The following is a 14758-nucleotide window of genomic DNA, read 5'->3' on the forward strand; positions in this document are numbered from 1 at the left end:
ATGCATGACAACTGAATTGTCATTTCCATGTTAAAGATAAGGGGCGCGATTCTCCGCTCCCCATGCCGGGTGGGAGAATTGCGGGAGGGCCGGGCGACTCACGACACGCCTCCCTGGCACCCCCAGCGATTCTCCCAGCCCCCTGCTCGGAGAATCGCCGCTCGCCGTTTTTCATGGCAACCGGCGATTCTCCGGCCCGGAAGGGCCGAGCAGCCTGACGTTCCCGACCTGTTCACGCCAGCGGCAACCACACCTGGTCGCTGCCATTGTGAACATGGCGCCAAAGCTTCGTTTGTGGCTTGTGAGGTGCGGAGAGGGGAGTGAGCACCACGGCCATGCTCAGGAGGGGAATGGCCCACGATCGGTGCCCACCGATCGTCAGGCCGGCGTCTCCAAGCGACGCACTCTTTCCCCTCCGCCGCCCCGCAAGATCAAGCCGCCACGTCTTGTGGGGCAGCGAAGGGGAAGACGGCAACCGCGCATGCGCGGGTTGGAGCCCTCAGCTGTCGTGACGTCAGCCGCGCATGCGCGGGTTGGAGCCGGCCAACCTGCGCATGCGCGGCTGACGTCACTTAGGTGCCGCTGTCGTGTCATTCTCGGCGCGCCGCCTTGACGCAAGCGTCAAGGCCCAACGGCCGAGATTTACGGAGCGCCGCTCCAAGCCCCCTGGGGGTGGGTGAATAGGATGCGAGGAGCGGCCTCCGAGGCCGTCGTGAAACTCGGCCGAGTTCACGACGGCCTTCCCGATGCCGCGCGGGAGCGGAGAATCGCGCCCAAGATGTGAAATGTTCAAAACTTTCTTGTCAGTTTTCCTGCACGACTCTTGTTTTCAGCAATGTATTCAAATGCCCAAAAGTCGGTAAAATAGTTCCATCCTGCAAGATGAGGAAGGTTTCTTTCCGGCTTTAAACCCTGGCTGCAAAAAGGTTCCCGCTGATAGGAACGTAAGAAATAGGAACAGAAATGGGGCATTCAGCCCCTTTATCCTGCTCCACCATTCGACTAGGTCAGGGCTGATCCTCCACCATTTTCCTGCACTAGCCCCATATCCAGTGCACTCAGTGACTGAGTCTCCACAGCCCTCTGAGGTAGAGAATTTCAAAAATTCACCATCCTCTGAGTGAATAAATTCCTCTTTATCTCAGTCCTAAATAGTCTGCCTCTTATTCTCAGACTGTGTTCCCTGGTTCAAGGCCCCCAGTCAGGGGAAACATACTTCATGCATCAACTCTGTCGAGCCCTGTAAGAATTGAGCTAACCTCTCATTCTTCTAAAATCTAGAGAATACAGGCCCAATCTGCTCAATATGTCCACACAGGACAATCCCACCCTCCCAGGAATCTAGTGAACCTCTGTTGCTGTCCTCCTGTGGGAAATATTGGACAAGGAGACCAAAACTGCACACAATGCTCCAAGTGCAGTCTCTCCAAGGCTCTGCACTACTGAGCAACGCGTCTTCACTCCTGTACGCTTGCAATAAAGGCCCATACGGTTTGCCTTCGTAACCTGCGTGTTAGCTTTCAGTGCCTTTTGAGCAAGAAAACTCAGGTCTCTTTGGACTTCAACACTTACCAACTCCTCACCAAGAATACCCTGCATTTCTGTTTCTCCTGCCAAAGTTGGTACCTTCATATTTTTCCCACCTTATATTCCGTCTGCCATTTTCTTGCCAACTCACTTAGCCTGTCTAAATCAATTTGAAGCCTCTTTGCATCCTCCTCATAACTTACACTCCCATTTAGTTTCCCGTCATCAGCAAACTGGAAATACTACGTTTGGTCCCCACATCCAAATCGTGGTTATAGATTGTGAACCGCTGGGACTCGAGCACGAGTCTTACGGTATCCCAAATGGTCACAACCTGCCAACCAGAGAATGGTTCGTGAAGTCCTACTTTTTGTTTTCTGTCCACTTTCCAATTCTCAGTCTAGGTCAGTGTAGTTACCCCCCTCCCCCACAATCCCCCAATCCCCCGTGCTCTAATTTTGCTTACTGACCTCCTGTGTCGGGCCTTATCGAAAGCCTTCTTAAAATCCAATTACACCACATCCACTAGTTCACCCTTATCCATTCTGCTAGTTACATCCTCATAAAAACACTACCAGGTTTGTCAAACATGATTTCCCTTCCCTGGTGATTCTGTCCGATCCTACCATTATTTTCTAAATATCCAGTCATCGCATAATGCTGAAATTGTCATGATTTGCAATTTTGAATATTTCAGCCTCTGTGCAAGCCAGCACTATGAAACGTAAAATGTCTTCTCAACGACCACAGTTAAAAGTCATTGTTGAAATTGTTCATTGTTCCAGGGCTTTCGAGGTCTTCCTGGACGCCATGGACCACAAGGACACAAGGTAAATGCATTTTTCTGATCATATCTAATATAGGTGTGCATTTCATTATCCATGTGACATTTATCATAGAATTTACAGTGCAGGAGGCCATTCAGCCCATGGAGTCTGCACCAGCCCTTGGAAAGGGCACCCTACCCAAGCCCACACCTCCACCTTATCCCCGTAACCCAGTAAACCCACCTATCCTTTTTGGACACTAAGGGCAATTTAGTATGGCCAATCCACCTAACCTGCACATCTTTGGACTGTGGGAGGAAAGCGGAGCACCCGGAGGAAACCCACTCAGACACGTGGAGAACGTGCAGACACCGCACAGAAAGCGGCCCAAGCCGGGGATTGAACCTGGGAGCCTGGAGCTGTGAAGCAACAGTGCTAATCATTGTGTCACCATGCCGCCCTATGCTTATAGTGTAGTGATGCTGGGACCAATGCTGTTTGGGTAATGCCCCAGCTTGCAATGAACTAAGCTGACTGTTCCATAATGTGAGCTCAGCCCATCGGCTTGCTGCTCTCGGGCCCCTGACATGAGGCAATTGATACACTGGGTGCAGGGCAGGCCAGAATTGGGATGGGTGAGCAAGGATCAGCAGCTATTAAAGTGCTGCTGGTCCCCCCCTGATGCAGAAGAGAAGCGCAATGGCTGGGACCAGAGGAGTACGCAGAACCGCTCCACTCATTGAAGCAAATTGGAAGATCCTCGGAAGAAGGAGCAGGAGAGGTTCACAATGAGAAGCATAACAGGCTTCCTGGATGGAAGCAGCAAAATGTAAAGGGCGCCTCAAATAATCACTGAACCTGGGTGTCGCCGAGGTCACATTTTGTTCATCAGAGGAAATATTGCGGACATTTGGCTTAATTTTATAACGTTGGCTGAAAATCCATCTTAAACAGCACATGGTAGGGCATCAATGTAGGAGAGAATACACTGGCATTCTGCATACTTTCTGAATGGCACTGCTGGAAGTTTCAAATGTGAAGACTTGTCCTTCTTTAACTACAGTAAGAAGTCTTACAACACTAGCTTAAAGTCCAACAGGTTTGTTTCAAACACGAGCTTTCGGAGCGCAGCTCCTCCGGCATCTCCACATCATGGCTTCTTTAACTAGGACACTTGAATTGCTCCCAGAAAAATCCATTTACCCTGGATCATGAAATAAGGAAAATAAAAACAGCAACTATACTGCCATTACAGCTGCACATTTATAGAGTCAAGTGAGCTGGGCACTGGGGCGATGTATATCTCCTTTCCCATTCTTTAATCTATTTCTGTGCGCCTTTTCCATCTGCAGACAGGGAAAGGTGTTGCTGTCCCCAGACAGAAGAGGATTATCTGAAACAGTTTTCCTTGTTCCTTAAGCGGGGAGGATACTGGAGACTCTGAGGAGAATCGAGAAAGTGAGGGGCGGGGAGCTCAGAGATTTCTTAGCATTTTCCCTTTTAATTCTCCCTGCTTTTAACCTCTCCCTCATTCTCCCCTTCACGGACAAACAGAAACATAAACAGATCATAACTGACTACGGGGTCTTATGTAATCTTGTGCCAGTATTGTGAGCTCAATGCACCAGAAGTGTTACTTCTAACTGAAGCCAGAGTTCCCAATCTTCCTTTCCAGGCCATCTATGTTGTCCAGATCCCTCAATGTACGTACATGGAGGTCTATTGGGTGGTAACTTAGGACCACCTACCCTTAAATTTGTACTCTCACTTGATTCCCACTGATGCTGAAGAATGAAAAGAGTAACATCATCCACCCTGGGAGGTCTTTCCACCCTTCAAATGATAACATTCTTCACATTCCATCATTACTCCCAGCATATCCTCCCAAACCCGGTAAGCTTTGTGGTTTTAGGTTGGGGAATTTTAGGGCGAAGATGACCGTCAAGTTTCGGTCAATAATGACCTGGTTTCTCTGACGCCGGGCATGGGACTGCCGACAAGGCCAGAATAGATTAGGCCTGTCTTCACAAGTGCATGTCCCAAGTCCCCAGACCCAAACAGGGTCATATTCCCATAGTACTACAGCTCCTCATTCCTACAGACCATGAAGTATGAAGGTAAAATAAGGACAGGTATTGTTACGATCTGAAACCAGTCAATAGAATGATAGGCTGAACGTTTTTGGGGTATTCGACAAGGTATGAGCACAATATTATCCTGAAGCGTTTTGTGGTTGGGGGCAAGGAAGATATCTTGCGTTATTGCAAATGCTCCTCAAGTGTACTTTGGGATACATAGAACATAGAACATAGAACAGTACAGCACAGAACAGGCCCTTCGGCCCTCGATGTTGTGCCGAACAATGATCACCCCACTGAAACCCACGTAACCCGTAACCCAACAATCCCCCCATTAACCTTACACTATGGGCAATTTATCATGGCCAATCCACCTAACCCGCACATCTTTGGACTGTGGGAGGAAACCGGAGCACCCGGAGGAAACCCACGCGCACACGGGGAGGACGTGCAGACTCCTACCTGTGCATACCTCGCTGCTTAATGTGTTTCTCTATTCAATTTGCCTAGTGTAGTGTACAACCAGTCAAACTTTAATAACCCCTCTTGTCACACATCAAACAAGAGACCATCTCCTGGTTATAATGAAGCAGTGAAGGCTAACGGTAAATGTAAATAGATTTATTGACAAGTATTTACTGCCTCAGGCAGCAGCTGACTCCCAGTGCAATCCTAGCTGGGAGGACGTGTCTCACCAGGCCCTGATCTGGGCCTACTTTTAACCTTTGCTCATAAAGAGTCCCAGCTGATAGGCCTCCGCCCCCTACCTGGGGAGCCCGTACTCCAGAAGTCCCACGGGGTGATCAATAAAGGCTTCCCTGTGATCCTCGTGGGGGGGGGGGTTATGACACTGGGGTAATAATTCTAAGTGTTAAATTACGTAGAAAGGTGAAACAAAGATGGGTCGTATTCCCTAGAATTCGAGGAAAGCTTTCATGATATTGAGGGAAATCTCTGGGGAAGATCAAGGTAAACTATTTCCATTTGCTGGGGAGTCTAAAACTAGGGGACGCAGCCTAAAGGTGAAGAGTCGAGCCCTTCAGGAGAAAAGTAAGGAAACACTTCTGTATGCAAAAGATGGGAGAAGTTTGGAATTTTCTTCCTCAAAAGGCAGTTGGTGCCAAATAAATTGTTAATTCTAAATCGGAGATTGTTTTCATATTAACCAGAGGTATTAAGGGATGTGAAGGATGCTGGGTATATCAGATCAAGGTTGCAGAACATCCGTGACCTTAATTAATGGTGAAAAAGGCTTGAAGGGTTGAATGTTCTCCTCCTGTGCCAATGTTCCAATAACATCTGTTTCCATCCAAGACATTTGGGAAGAAGGTTGAGCACTTAAATGGGTTGGAATTCCATGATCAACATTTCAATGGGCAGAGATTTCATCGCAGTCACCAAGTGACCTGTGACATTGAGCCCAAGACAGAATCGAGTAAAACTCCAAATATATTGACTGCATTGTGTTGTATCTTTTAAACCTTTCTGTTAAATGGGCAAATAAATACACCGATTGTCAAACGTTATCATTTCTTCCAAAGGGACAGAAAGGAACGATTGGTCAAAAGGGAATTGAAGGGCAGCCTGGGATACCGGTGAGTAATAATATTTTTCTACACTATTTCAAAGAAAAACTGTAGCCTCACTTTTGGTCTTTCCACGATAAACACTCGCCGCGGGGGCCAAGGGGGAAAGGAGGAGGCTGGCATTTTATTCAGCAGAAACCCTACTATATCGCGCTCACTGCAATGCACTTCCTCCTCCATAGGTCGACTGGAATGATGACTATCTGTTAAGGGTTTACAAACCAAAACTGGTTTGGGAAATATGTCACTTCTTCAGAGGTTCATAGGATGTGTCCCTAACACAGACACAACCTAAAGGATAAACATCCTTCAGATTTCAGTATGGGTAGCTCTCGAAACTATTTTCCAGAGTAAAAAACCTTTCTCTGAGTGTTGCTGAAAACAGACATTTTGTCGAAGCTTTTCATCTTGCACTCATCAGGACAACATAAGAATAGATTTGTGTGGCGGAGATGGCTTGCCATTGGCCAATGGTGGTATCCATTGTTCGTACTCTCCACCACTGGGGAACCAGAGGTGGCGGGGGGTGGGGGGGGGTGGGGGGGTGGGGCGGTGGGGGTGGGGGTGTGGTCACCATCAGCAGGACTGTAAGATCTAACTAGGGGGAAGGGTGGAAGGTTTTGGTCTATGTTTTTTTTTATTAAAACATTTCATTAAGGCATTTATGGTTTTATAACAATAAAAGATACAAATGCAAATGTAAACATAATTCAGTGTGTAACACATCCCTCACACTGTTCCTGCCTAATCTAGAAAAAACAATTAGCCTAACTCCACCCCCCCCCCCCCCCCCACCTTATTGAATTGAATCTGCTGACAGTTTAGTTTTCTCTGAAGTTGATAAATGGCTGCCACCTCCGAACAAACCCTAACATTGATCCTCTCAGGACGAACTTAATTTTATCAAGTCTAAGAAACCCAGACATGTCGATAACCCAAATCCCTGATTTTGTGGGCTTCGAGTCCCTCCACGCTAGCAATATCCGTCTCCAGGCTTTCAAGGAGGCAAAGGCCAAAACGTCAGCCTCTCTCGCTCCGTGAGCTCCCGGGTCTTCCGACGCTCCAAAAATCCCCACCTCTGGACTCGGCGCCACCCTCGTTTTTAGTACCGTGGACATGACATCCGCAAATACCTGCCAGTATCCCCGAAGCTTCAGGCATGCCCAAATCACCTGGACATGGTTTGCGGGCCCTCCTGCACACTTCACACACCTGTCATCCACCTCAAAAACCTGCTCATCTGGGCCACCGTCATGTGTGCCCGGTGAACCACCATGGATTGTATCAGGCTGAGCCTGGCACATGATGAGGACATGTTGACTCTGCTCAGCGCATCCTCCCACAGGCCCGCCTCTAACTCCTTATCCAGCTCATCTTCCCATTTACGTTTTATCTCACCTATCTGAGTTTCCTTCCACTCCATAACTTATTTATAGATTTTCAATACCTTCCCCCCCCACCCCCATTCTAGTTTTGGCCTACGTTACTGTATGATTTTTCTTCTTTCTTTGTATCCTTCAAGAATCAGTAGTTGACATGTAAGATTCCCGATGATAAGATGGTAAGTCCTTGTCATTTTGTGCCCCTAAGACCAAAGCATATAGATTCTCCCGTCAAAGATGTGATGTCTCTTCTGAATCCTCACTTGACATGCTGGGCTGGATCCTCCCATTCCCTCAGCCACGTGTTACTTGGCGACGGCGCTTGCTGATTCTTTACTCCCGGCGACGGTCCGCTGGTGGGTGGGGGGTCGGGGGGGGGGGGGGGGGGGGGGGGGGGGGGGGGGGAGAGAGAGAGCAGGTGGGGGGGGGGGGGGGGGTGGCGGGGGGTGGTGTTGCTGGCGGAGACAGTGGATCCCAATGGCCGGAGAATTCCAGCCACTGTTACAATGTTGTCTCATTCGTTAATCTCCTACCAGAAAAAGAATGTTGAATGTTGCTTAGAGCATTAAGGAATATGGAACAATGGAGTTGAGGTTCAATCATGATTGAATTGAATACAGAACACGTTCATGAGGCTAAATGGCCTATTCCTATTTCCAAATTCCTCTTCCTCCTCTCAGGCACGCACCTGATCTCCTTTATTTATGCAGTGTGAACCTTGATTCTTGACTTTTTGGTCTCTTCGGGTCTGAAACAAGTTTTCAGAATTTTAGGGATATTTTCAATGACCCTTCTAGTGCCAAAGTGACCCCTGGCATCAGTCCTCAACTGCTGTCTGAAGGAACCCACGGAGTTAGTAGCTGCAGCAGGAGGTAGCTTCTAACCTCTTGGTCCCATGCAGAATCATGGCTCTGGATAATAAGAAGTGATGGGATGTCGGACTGCTTCGAGGTGAAGGAACCACGGCAGCGGTTTCCGTGAAAGCCTTTGTTATTTTTGAACTACCATACAAGCATAGAGAGAGCCAGCATGGACCCAATGGGTCGATTAGCCTCCTTCTGTGCTGTAATAATGACTCTATGACTCATACAGCTCAGACAGGTTAATCTTTACCTCTGGGGTGAGACCAGATGAACAACCATGGTTCAAAGCAGAAGCGCCTACCCTTAATTCAGTCGATTGAGTGACATGATTTAACATTCACTTATATAGTCTGAAAAGACCTAGAGACATTGAGGTTGAGGGTTATAGTGACATCCTGTAGTGAATATGCGTTCCAGGTCTGGAGTGAACATCTCAAGAGTAGCATTGTCTTCTCGCTCAATATGTATGGCGGAATATGTACCAGGTGTTTCCTATGGTGCGAGGCAGGCTTGGCATCCCTCATCGTCACTCTCCTCTGGTTCTTCGTCATAAATGGAGTAGAATCATCATTCTTGGCTCTGGCACTGAATGGGTTTGTGAGGGGAAAAAAAAAATCGCAGGAATGAAGAGATACATTGAAGGTAAAGCTTCTATTGCACTGTCCCAATTATTACAGTAACTTGTGAACAAGGCTCATTAACCTCTAACGGCACCTAGCAACCCAAACCACCCCTTTCATGAAAGTGCTCATTCAGTGAAGGGGGCCACAAACAATGGGGAACAGAAGAGAGGCTGGTGTATCAGTATTTTTTAAATGTAAATCGGATGAGGCGGACTAGATTCTAGCATTGTTCCCGGCTGCCCACGGCACCGTTCCAGGGCATTTCCAACAGATTTCTTTGCACTGGAACTCCGCACTCCATGTGCCTCTACTTGACAACCCCAAATTTTCTGCAATGGAAAATCTAGGCCTCTGCCCCATGACCTGTAAATACAATTAGTCAGCAGGCACGCTCCTCTGCATGGGGTCCAGAAAATTAAACCATCACATTTGAAAAGCTTATTTTTTAATTGTGTGTGGCCCATCATTGAAACACTGGCATATTCCCTCATTTTTATTTTCAAATCAGGTATAGATCTTTGATGAAAGCCTAAATCTCAGATGATGGAAATGGAGTTCTATAATCTTATCCCAATGTCTATTCAGCCAATCCTCAGGAAATTATGTCCAGCCTCATGTTTTCCTCACTCTCAATGATCTGGCTGATGTCATCATAAGTAGTGTTAAATTCTTTGTTGATGACATGGCAGTTGCAGTAATTAACATCCAATAGGCAGTGATTGGGTTATTGAAGGCTGAATTGGTTGGTTGCAGTGGTAAATGGTATGTAATCTTCAGCGATGAGGAGACCAAGTTAGTAACCACTGATATTGATGATATTGATTGTGGCGGCAATGCTTTGTTCGTTCATAGACACACCGGTTCCTCGGCTTAGTAATCGTCCAAACTGTGCCGGGGCAAAGATGGCAGGAGCAATAAGGCCTGTGGTGTTGTTTGCAAAACTATCGACTTGCGTGTTTGTCAGGTTTCAAAGAATGCTCACTTCTTATGTGCCCAATTACGGTGTAAAGTCATGCACACTAGTCAGCACAGTCTATTCACACAATTCTCAATACCGAGGAGAAATGTGGCACCAAGACTATGGTAGTGCGGCCCCTGTGCCTGGTGGCCCGTGTGACCGGCACAGGGCCAATCGCGTGGGAGCGCACAAATCCCGGTCAACAGCGAGTTAGCGCAGGGCCCTGAGAGCAGAGGCCTAGGCTGTGTGGAACCCAGAGCCTGAAAACTAAGACCCATCCTATTGTGTTCTGTGTCTGTTTATATACCAACCTTTGCCTTTCATTAATAAACCCCTTTGTTACTACCGATGGCCTCCAGAGTGTTGTCTCTAGTTACCACATTGACGACGAGGTAAAACGTTCAATCGTAACCTGGAACACTTTGTGATTTGAGAGGGGGGGGGGGTGAAAGGAGGATTTGGAAGAAAAGAAAGACCAGCAAGAATTGGGAACCATCAACGGTGACACTCACTACGTGAGTGAAAATGCCTATTGCTAATCTAGACCCGTTTGGCCAAAGGGGCTAAAAATTGGAGCCAGTACATCGACCGGCTACACCATTTCTTCACTGTGAACAAGATCAGAGGGGAAGACGAGCAGAAGGTAATACTTCTGACACTTTGTGGGCCTCGAATATATAATTTAATGAGGAACCTCACATCCCCAGAGGCACCCTGACACAAAGACCTTTGACCAGTTAGTCACATTGGTCATGGAACATTTTAACCCCAGACCCTTTATCATCCTCCAGTGGGATAAATTCAGTCCACTGTCAGGTACCCTAAAGAGTCCATCTCGGCCTTCGTAGCCAGACTTCACCAGCTCTCTACGCACTGCGAGTTCGGGACCGCGTTTAGTGATATGCTGCGCGGCGTTTAGATTGTGGAATCCATAATCTCAACATCCAAAAGAAGCTCCTGGCTGAAACTACCATTACGTTAGAAAAAGCGATTGAGATAGCCCAGGTGACGGAGTGCGCTGAAAATAGCGCCACTGAGCTCCAAAACGTGGCCGAAAGGGAAGTCAATCAAGTATGGGGCGGTATGACTGCGAGGGGGGTGGCAGCATCAACCGAGAACCAGACACGGCCCTGGGTATTGGACCAGAGTCAAAGGACCCGGAAAAGAATGGTTCGCCGACCTAAGACAGAGGTGCATTGCTATCAATTGGGGGGACCAATCCCCAAGAGGTTTGCCTTCGTTGCAGGTTTGTGTTTTTCCATTGTAATCATAGAGGCCGTATTCAAGCATGTTGCCGCGCAAGGCAAAACAGCAGCAGCAGTCCAAAGTGCCACCAAACCAGGTAGAGAAGAGTTCTGAGGAGTAATGTACCGCCTGAATGTAGTAGCCCAGGTAAAAGAGACAACCCCCATTGAAATCACCCGAAGAGCGAATGGTAAACTCTTGAAAATGGAAGGCAACGCCGAGGCCTCAGTGAGAATTGTGGGGGGCAGACCTTCAAATATATTCGTGATGGATCTCGAACCTTGAATTTGAGCAGCTCGACAGCCAAGCTTTCCACGTACATGGGGTGGGTGGGGTCCTTCAAGATGTCCTGCGACGATACAAGGATGTCTTCCACAGTGAGCTAGGCCGGATCAAAGGCGTGAAAGCCAAAATCTATGTCAATCCGGATTTGACACCCAAATTCTTTAGAACTAGGCCAGTTCCTTATTCCCTGCATCAAAAGTGTGCAGCAGAATTGAAGCGATTAAAAGAGCTGGGCATAATCACACCAGTTGAGTTTACTGAGTGGGCAGCCCTATAGTCCCCAGCCTCAAGCCAGATCGATCCATAAGAGTCTGTGCGGACTAAAAATTAACCATCACATCAGACGGTCCAGACTGATAAGTACCCGATCGCTAGGATCGAAGACCTCTACACTCAGCTGGCGAGGGCCTTACCCACTTTATATTAGATCTCAGCCGCGCATACCTGCAATTGGAATTGGATGAAGAGTCCCAGATGTTCACCGTGATAAATACACCTGAGGGCCTATTTCAGTACGGGGCTACCATTTGACATCACTTCAGCCTGAGCTACTTTCCAGAGTACCATGGAAAACCTCCTACAAGGGATTCCTAAATTGATGGTCTACCCCAACAATGTCACCTGGACTACTCCTGAAGAGCACATGACCAGTCTGGAGCAGCTGCTAAGAAGGTTCCAGAATGACTTCTGGTGGCAGTCATGGAGTGAGTGGTCACACACAGGGCACAGTTCCGGCTTGATGGCATTGGTTTTGGCCCTTTTACCCATTAGTGGGGTAGTCAAAGCATAAAAGTCGAACGGAAGATGTAAGAGAAGAGGTTTTCCCCAGGATTGGCATGTTTACTGGTTACCAGACCCGTCAGAAGACAGTGAACGACCTGGCTAAGGAGCTGGAGGAGACTTGTGGCACAGCACCAATTTCAAGAATGGCGGAGGGGGAAGGGTCGTCATTGGTGGGAACATTTCAGATGGAGCAATTGAAGAGCTCCATCAAGGAGGAATCGCGACAGCAGAGGAAGGAGAGGCACAATGACTGGTCGAGGTTGATTGAGGGGACCTCTGCGAGGGCCATTGAAACGGGGGGAGAAGTGCCTCGAGGCGCAAGGGGTGACTATCCGTGAGGTGGAAAAGGGGGTATCCGACCAGAGTGACCATATTGTGTATTTGGAGGCGGAGGTGGGGATCCTTGGGGGATCTTTGTAAGTCACTGAGGGTGAAAATGGAGGAGCAGGAGAACAGACAACAGAACTTGTGGATTGTGGGTCTGCCGGAGGGTGTCGAGGGAACCAGCACCACAAAGATTTGGAGCATGCTGGCCAGGTTGGTGGAGGAGAAGGTGCTGGACTAGGCCCCAGAGGTGGATTGGGCCCACAGGTCCTTGAGGCTGAAGCCGATGAGCAGGGGAGCCGCCACGGGCAGTGATTGTGCGGATGCACAAGTTTGTGGAGAGGAGAAGATCTTGAGGTGGACCAGGGAGACCTGCGTTTGTCAATGGGAGGGTAATCGAGGACATTGGTGCAGAGCTGGCGAAGAGGCATGTGGGATCTCACAAGGCCAAGGCAGCATTGTATAGACGACAGATTAATTTTGGGGTGCTGTACCCGACCTGACTCTGGGTAACTTATGACAGCCGGGAGTACTATTTTAAGACGCCCGGAGGAGGCAAATGATTTTATAAGGGACCATAAGTTGGGGGAGAACAGAGGGGCGGTGTGGGATCGAGGGGTTAAGTTCACAAAAGTTGGGTCTCTCGACTGTTTTGTGTTGCCGAAGGGGGTGAAGTTTTATAAGTTGTAAGTTCGTCAGTCGCGCAATCGCTCCCCCACCCCCCCACCCCCAACCTTTTTGTTTTTGTTTTGGGAAGAGGTTGTTTGTGAATTTTGGTGTTTTTATTAATATAACGGGTTTGTTTGATGGGGTCCCATGAGAGGTGTCAATGGTTTTGTCATTTTTCAGTGGTTTGAGGCCGCTTTTGCAAGCTAATCAGGGACTAGTGGAGGGAGCGGTGGGAGGGTGTGTGAGGGGGGCCTTCACTAGTTAATTGAGTTGAGGTGGGGGGGGGGGTCGTCGCGAGGGATGGCCAGGTTAGGGGGGGGGTGCTGGGGGAATGTGAAGTGGCAAGTTTGGAGGTTGAGCATGGTCATGAGTGGAGAGGGGGGGGACGCCATCTTGGATGGGCCAGTGGGATTAGTTGAGGCAGAACTGATGGGGGATGAAGGCAGACATTAGAAGGGGATAGAGGCGTAAGCCTCCAGTAAGAGTCATGACGTTGAACGTCCGGGGCTGAATGAACTGGTCAAGAGTTCCCAGGTTTTTGCACACCTGAGGGGTTTGAAAGCGGAGGTGTTTTTCCTGCAGGGGATACATTTCCAGATGAAGGATCAGGTGAGGCTGAGGAAGGGATGGGTGGTACAAGTATTTCACTTAGGGTTTGGTTTGACGTCAAGGGGGTGGCCATTTTGTTGAGCAAGAGAATGGGGTGCGTGGGGGCCTGGGAGGTGCTGGACCTGGGAGGAAGGTTTGTGATAGTGAGTAGGGTACGGAGGGGATGCACGGTAGTGTTAGTTAACCATATATGTGCCTAATTTGGGTGATGTGGGGTTTTGTAAAGGGGCGATTCTGGACTTGGATACTATCTCGTCCAACAGCCTCCTGTGCTCCTCCCTCGTACTCCTATCCCGATGAACCTTAAATGAAATAATCTCCCCTCGAACCACCACCTTCAACGCTTCCCAAAACGTGGCCGCCGACACCTCCCCGTTCTCATTAAGCTCCACATATTCCCAATCGCCATTATCATTATCAGCTGATTATGGGCAGGGATTTCAACTGTGTAATGGAGCCAAAGGTGGACAGGTTGAGCCCCGAGTCGATGGGAAGGTTGAGGATGGCGAAGGAGCTGGAAGGGTTTATGGAGCGTATGGGAATGGCTGATCCGTGGAGGTTTAGGAACCAAGGAGGGAAGGAGTACTCTTTCTTCTCGCACGTCTGTAAGGTATATTCTAGAATTGATTATTTTGTGATGAGTCGGGCGGAGCTGATGGGGGTGGTGGGTGGAGTATTCGGGAATTGTGACCATGCACCACATTGGCTGGATGTTAGGCTTAGATCAGGGCAGGTTTCAGACGCCGGGGTGGAGGTTGGATTTGAGTCTTCTGGCAGATAAGGCGTTTTGTGAAAAGGTGAGACTGGCGATTGGGAATATGTGGAGGTTAATCAGAGTGGGGAGGTGTCGGCGGCCACGTTTTGGGAAGCGTTGATGGTGGTGGTTTGAGGGGAGATTATTTCATTTAAGGCTCACAAGGATAGGAGGGGGAGGGAGGAGCACAGGAGGCTGTTGGATGAGATAGTTGAGGTGGATAGGAGATGCTCGGAGGCCCCCCACAAAAGTGTTGAGGAGCTGTTGGCGGAGAGGAGAGGCCACAGGGCAGTTTGACAGGTTGA

At 48.7% G+C, this 14758-nt stretch overlaps 1 protein-coding gene across 1 annotated transcript in view; it reads left to right on the top strand.

The window, feature by feature from the left end:
- si:dkey-225n22.4 (collagen alpha-1(XXI) chain) overlaps positions 1 to 14758 on the top strand; it is a 229012-nt gene that overhangs the window by 169012 nt on the left and 45242 nt on the right. Inside the window, exons 18-19 of the mRNA XM_038810217.1 lie at positions 2313 to 2357; positions 5914 to 5967. Of these exons, the coding sequence (XP_038666145.1) occupies positions 2313 to 2357; positions 5914 to 5967 (99 nt within the window). The remainder of the gene's footprint in view (positions 1 to 2312; positions 2358 to 5913; positions 5968 to 14758) is intronic.

This window comes from Scyliorhinus canicula, chromosome 10 (assembly GCF_902713615.1).
Source record: "Scyliorhinus canicula chromosome 10, sScyCan1.1, whole genome shotgun sequence".
NCBI lineage: Eukaryota > Metazoa > Chordata > Chondrichthyes > Carcharhiniformes > Scyliorhinidae > Scyliorhinus > Scyliorhinus canicula.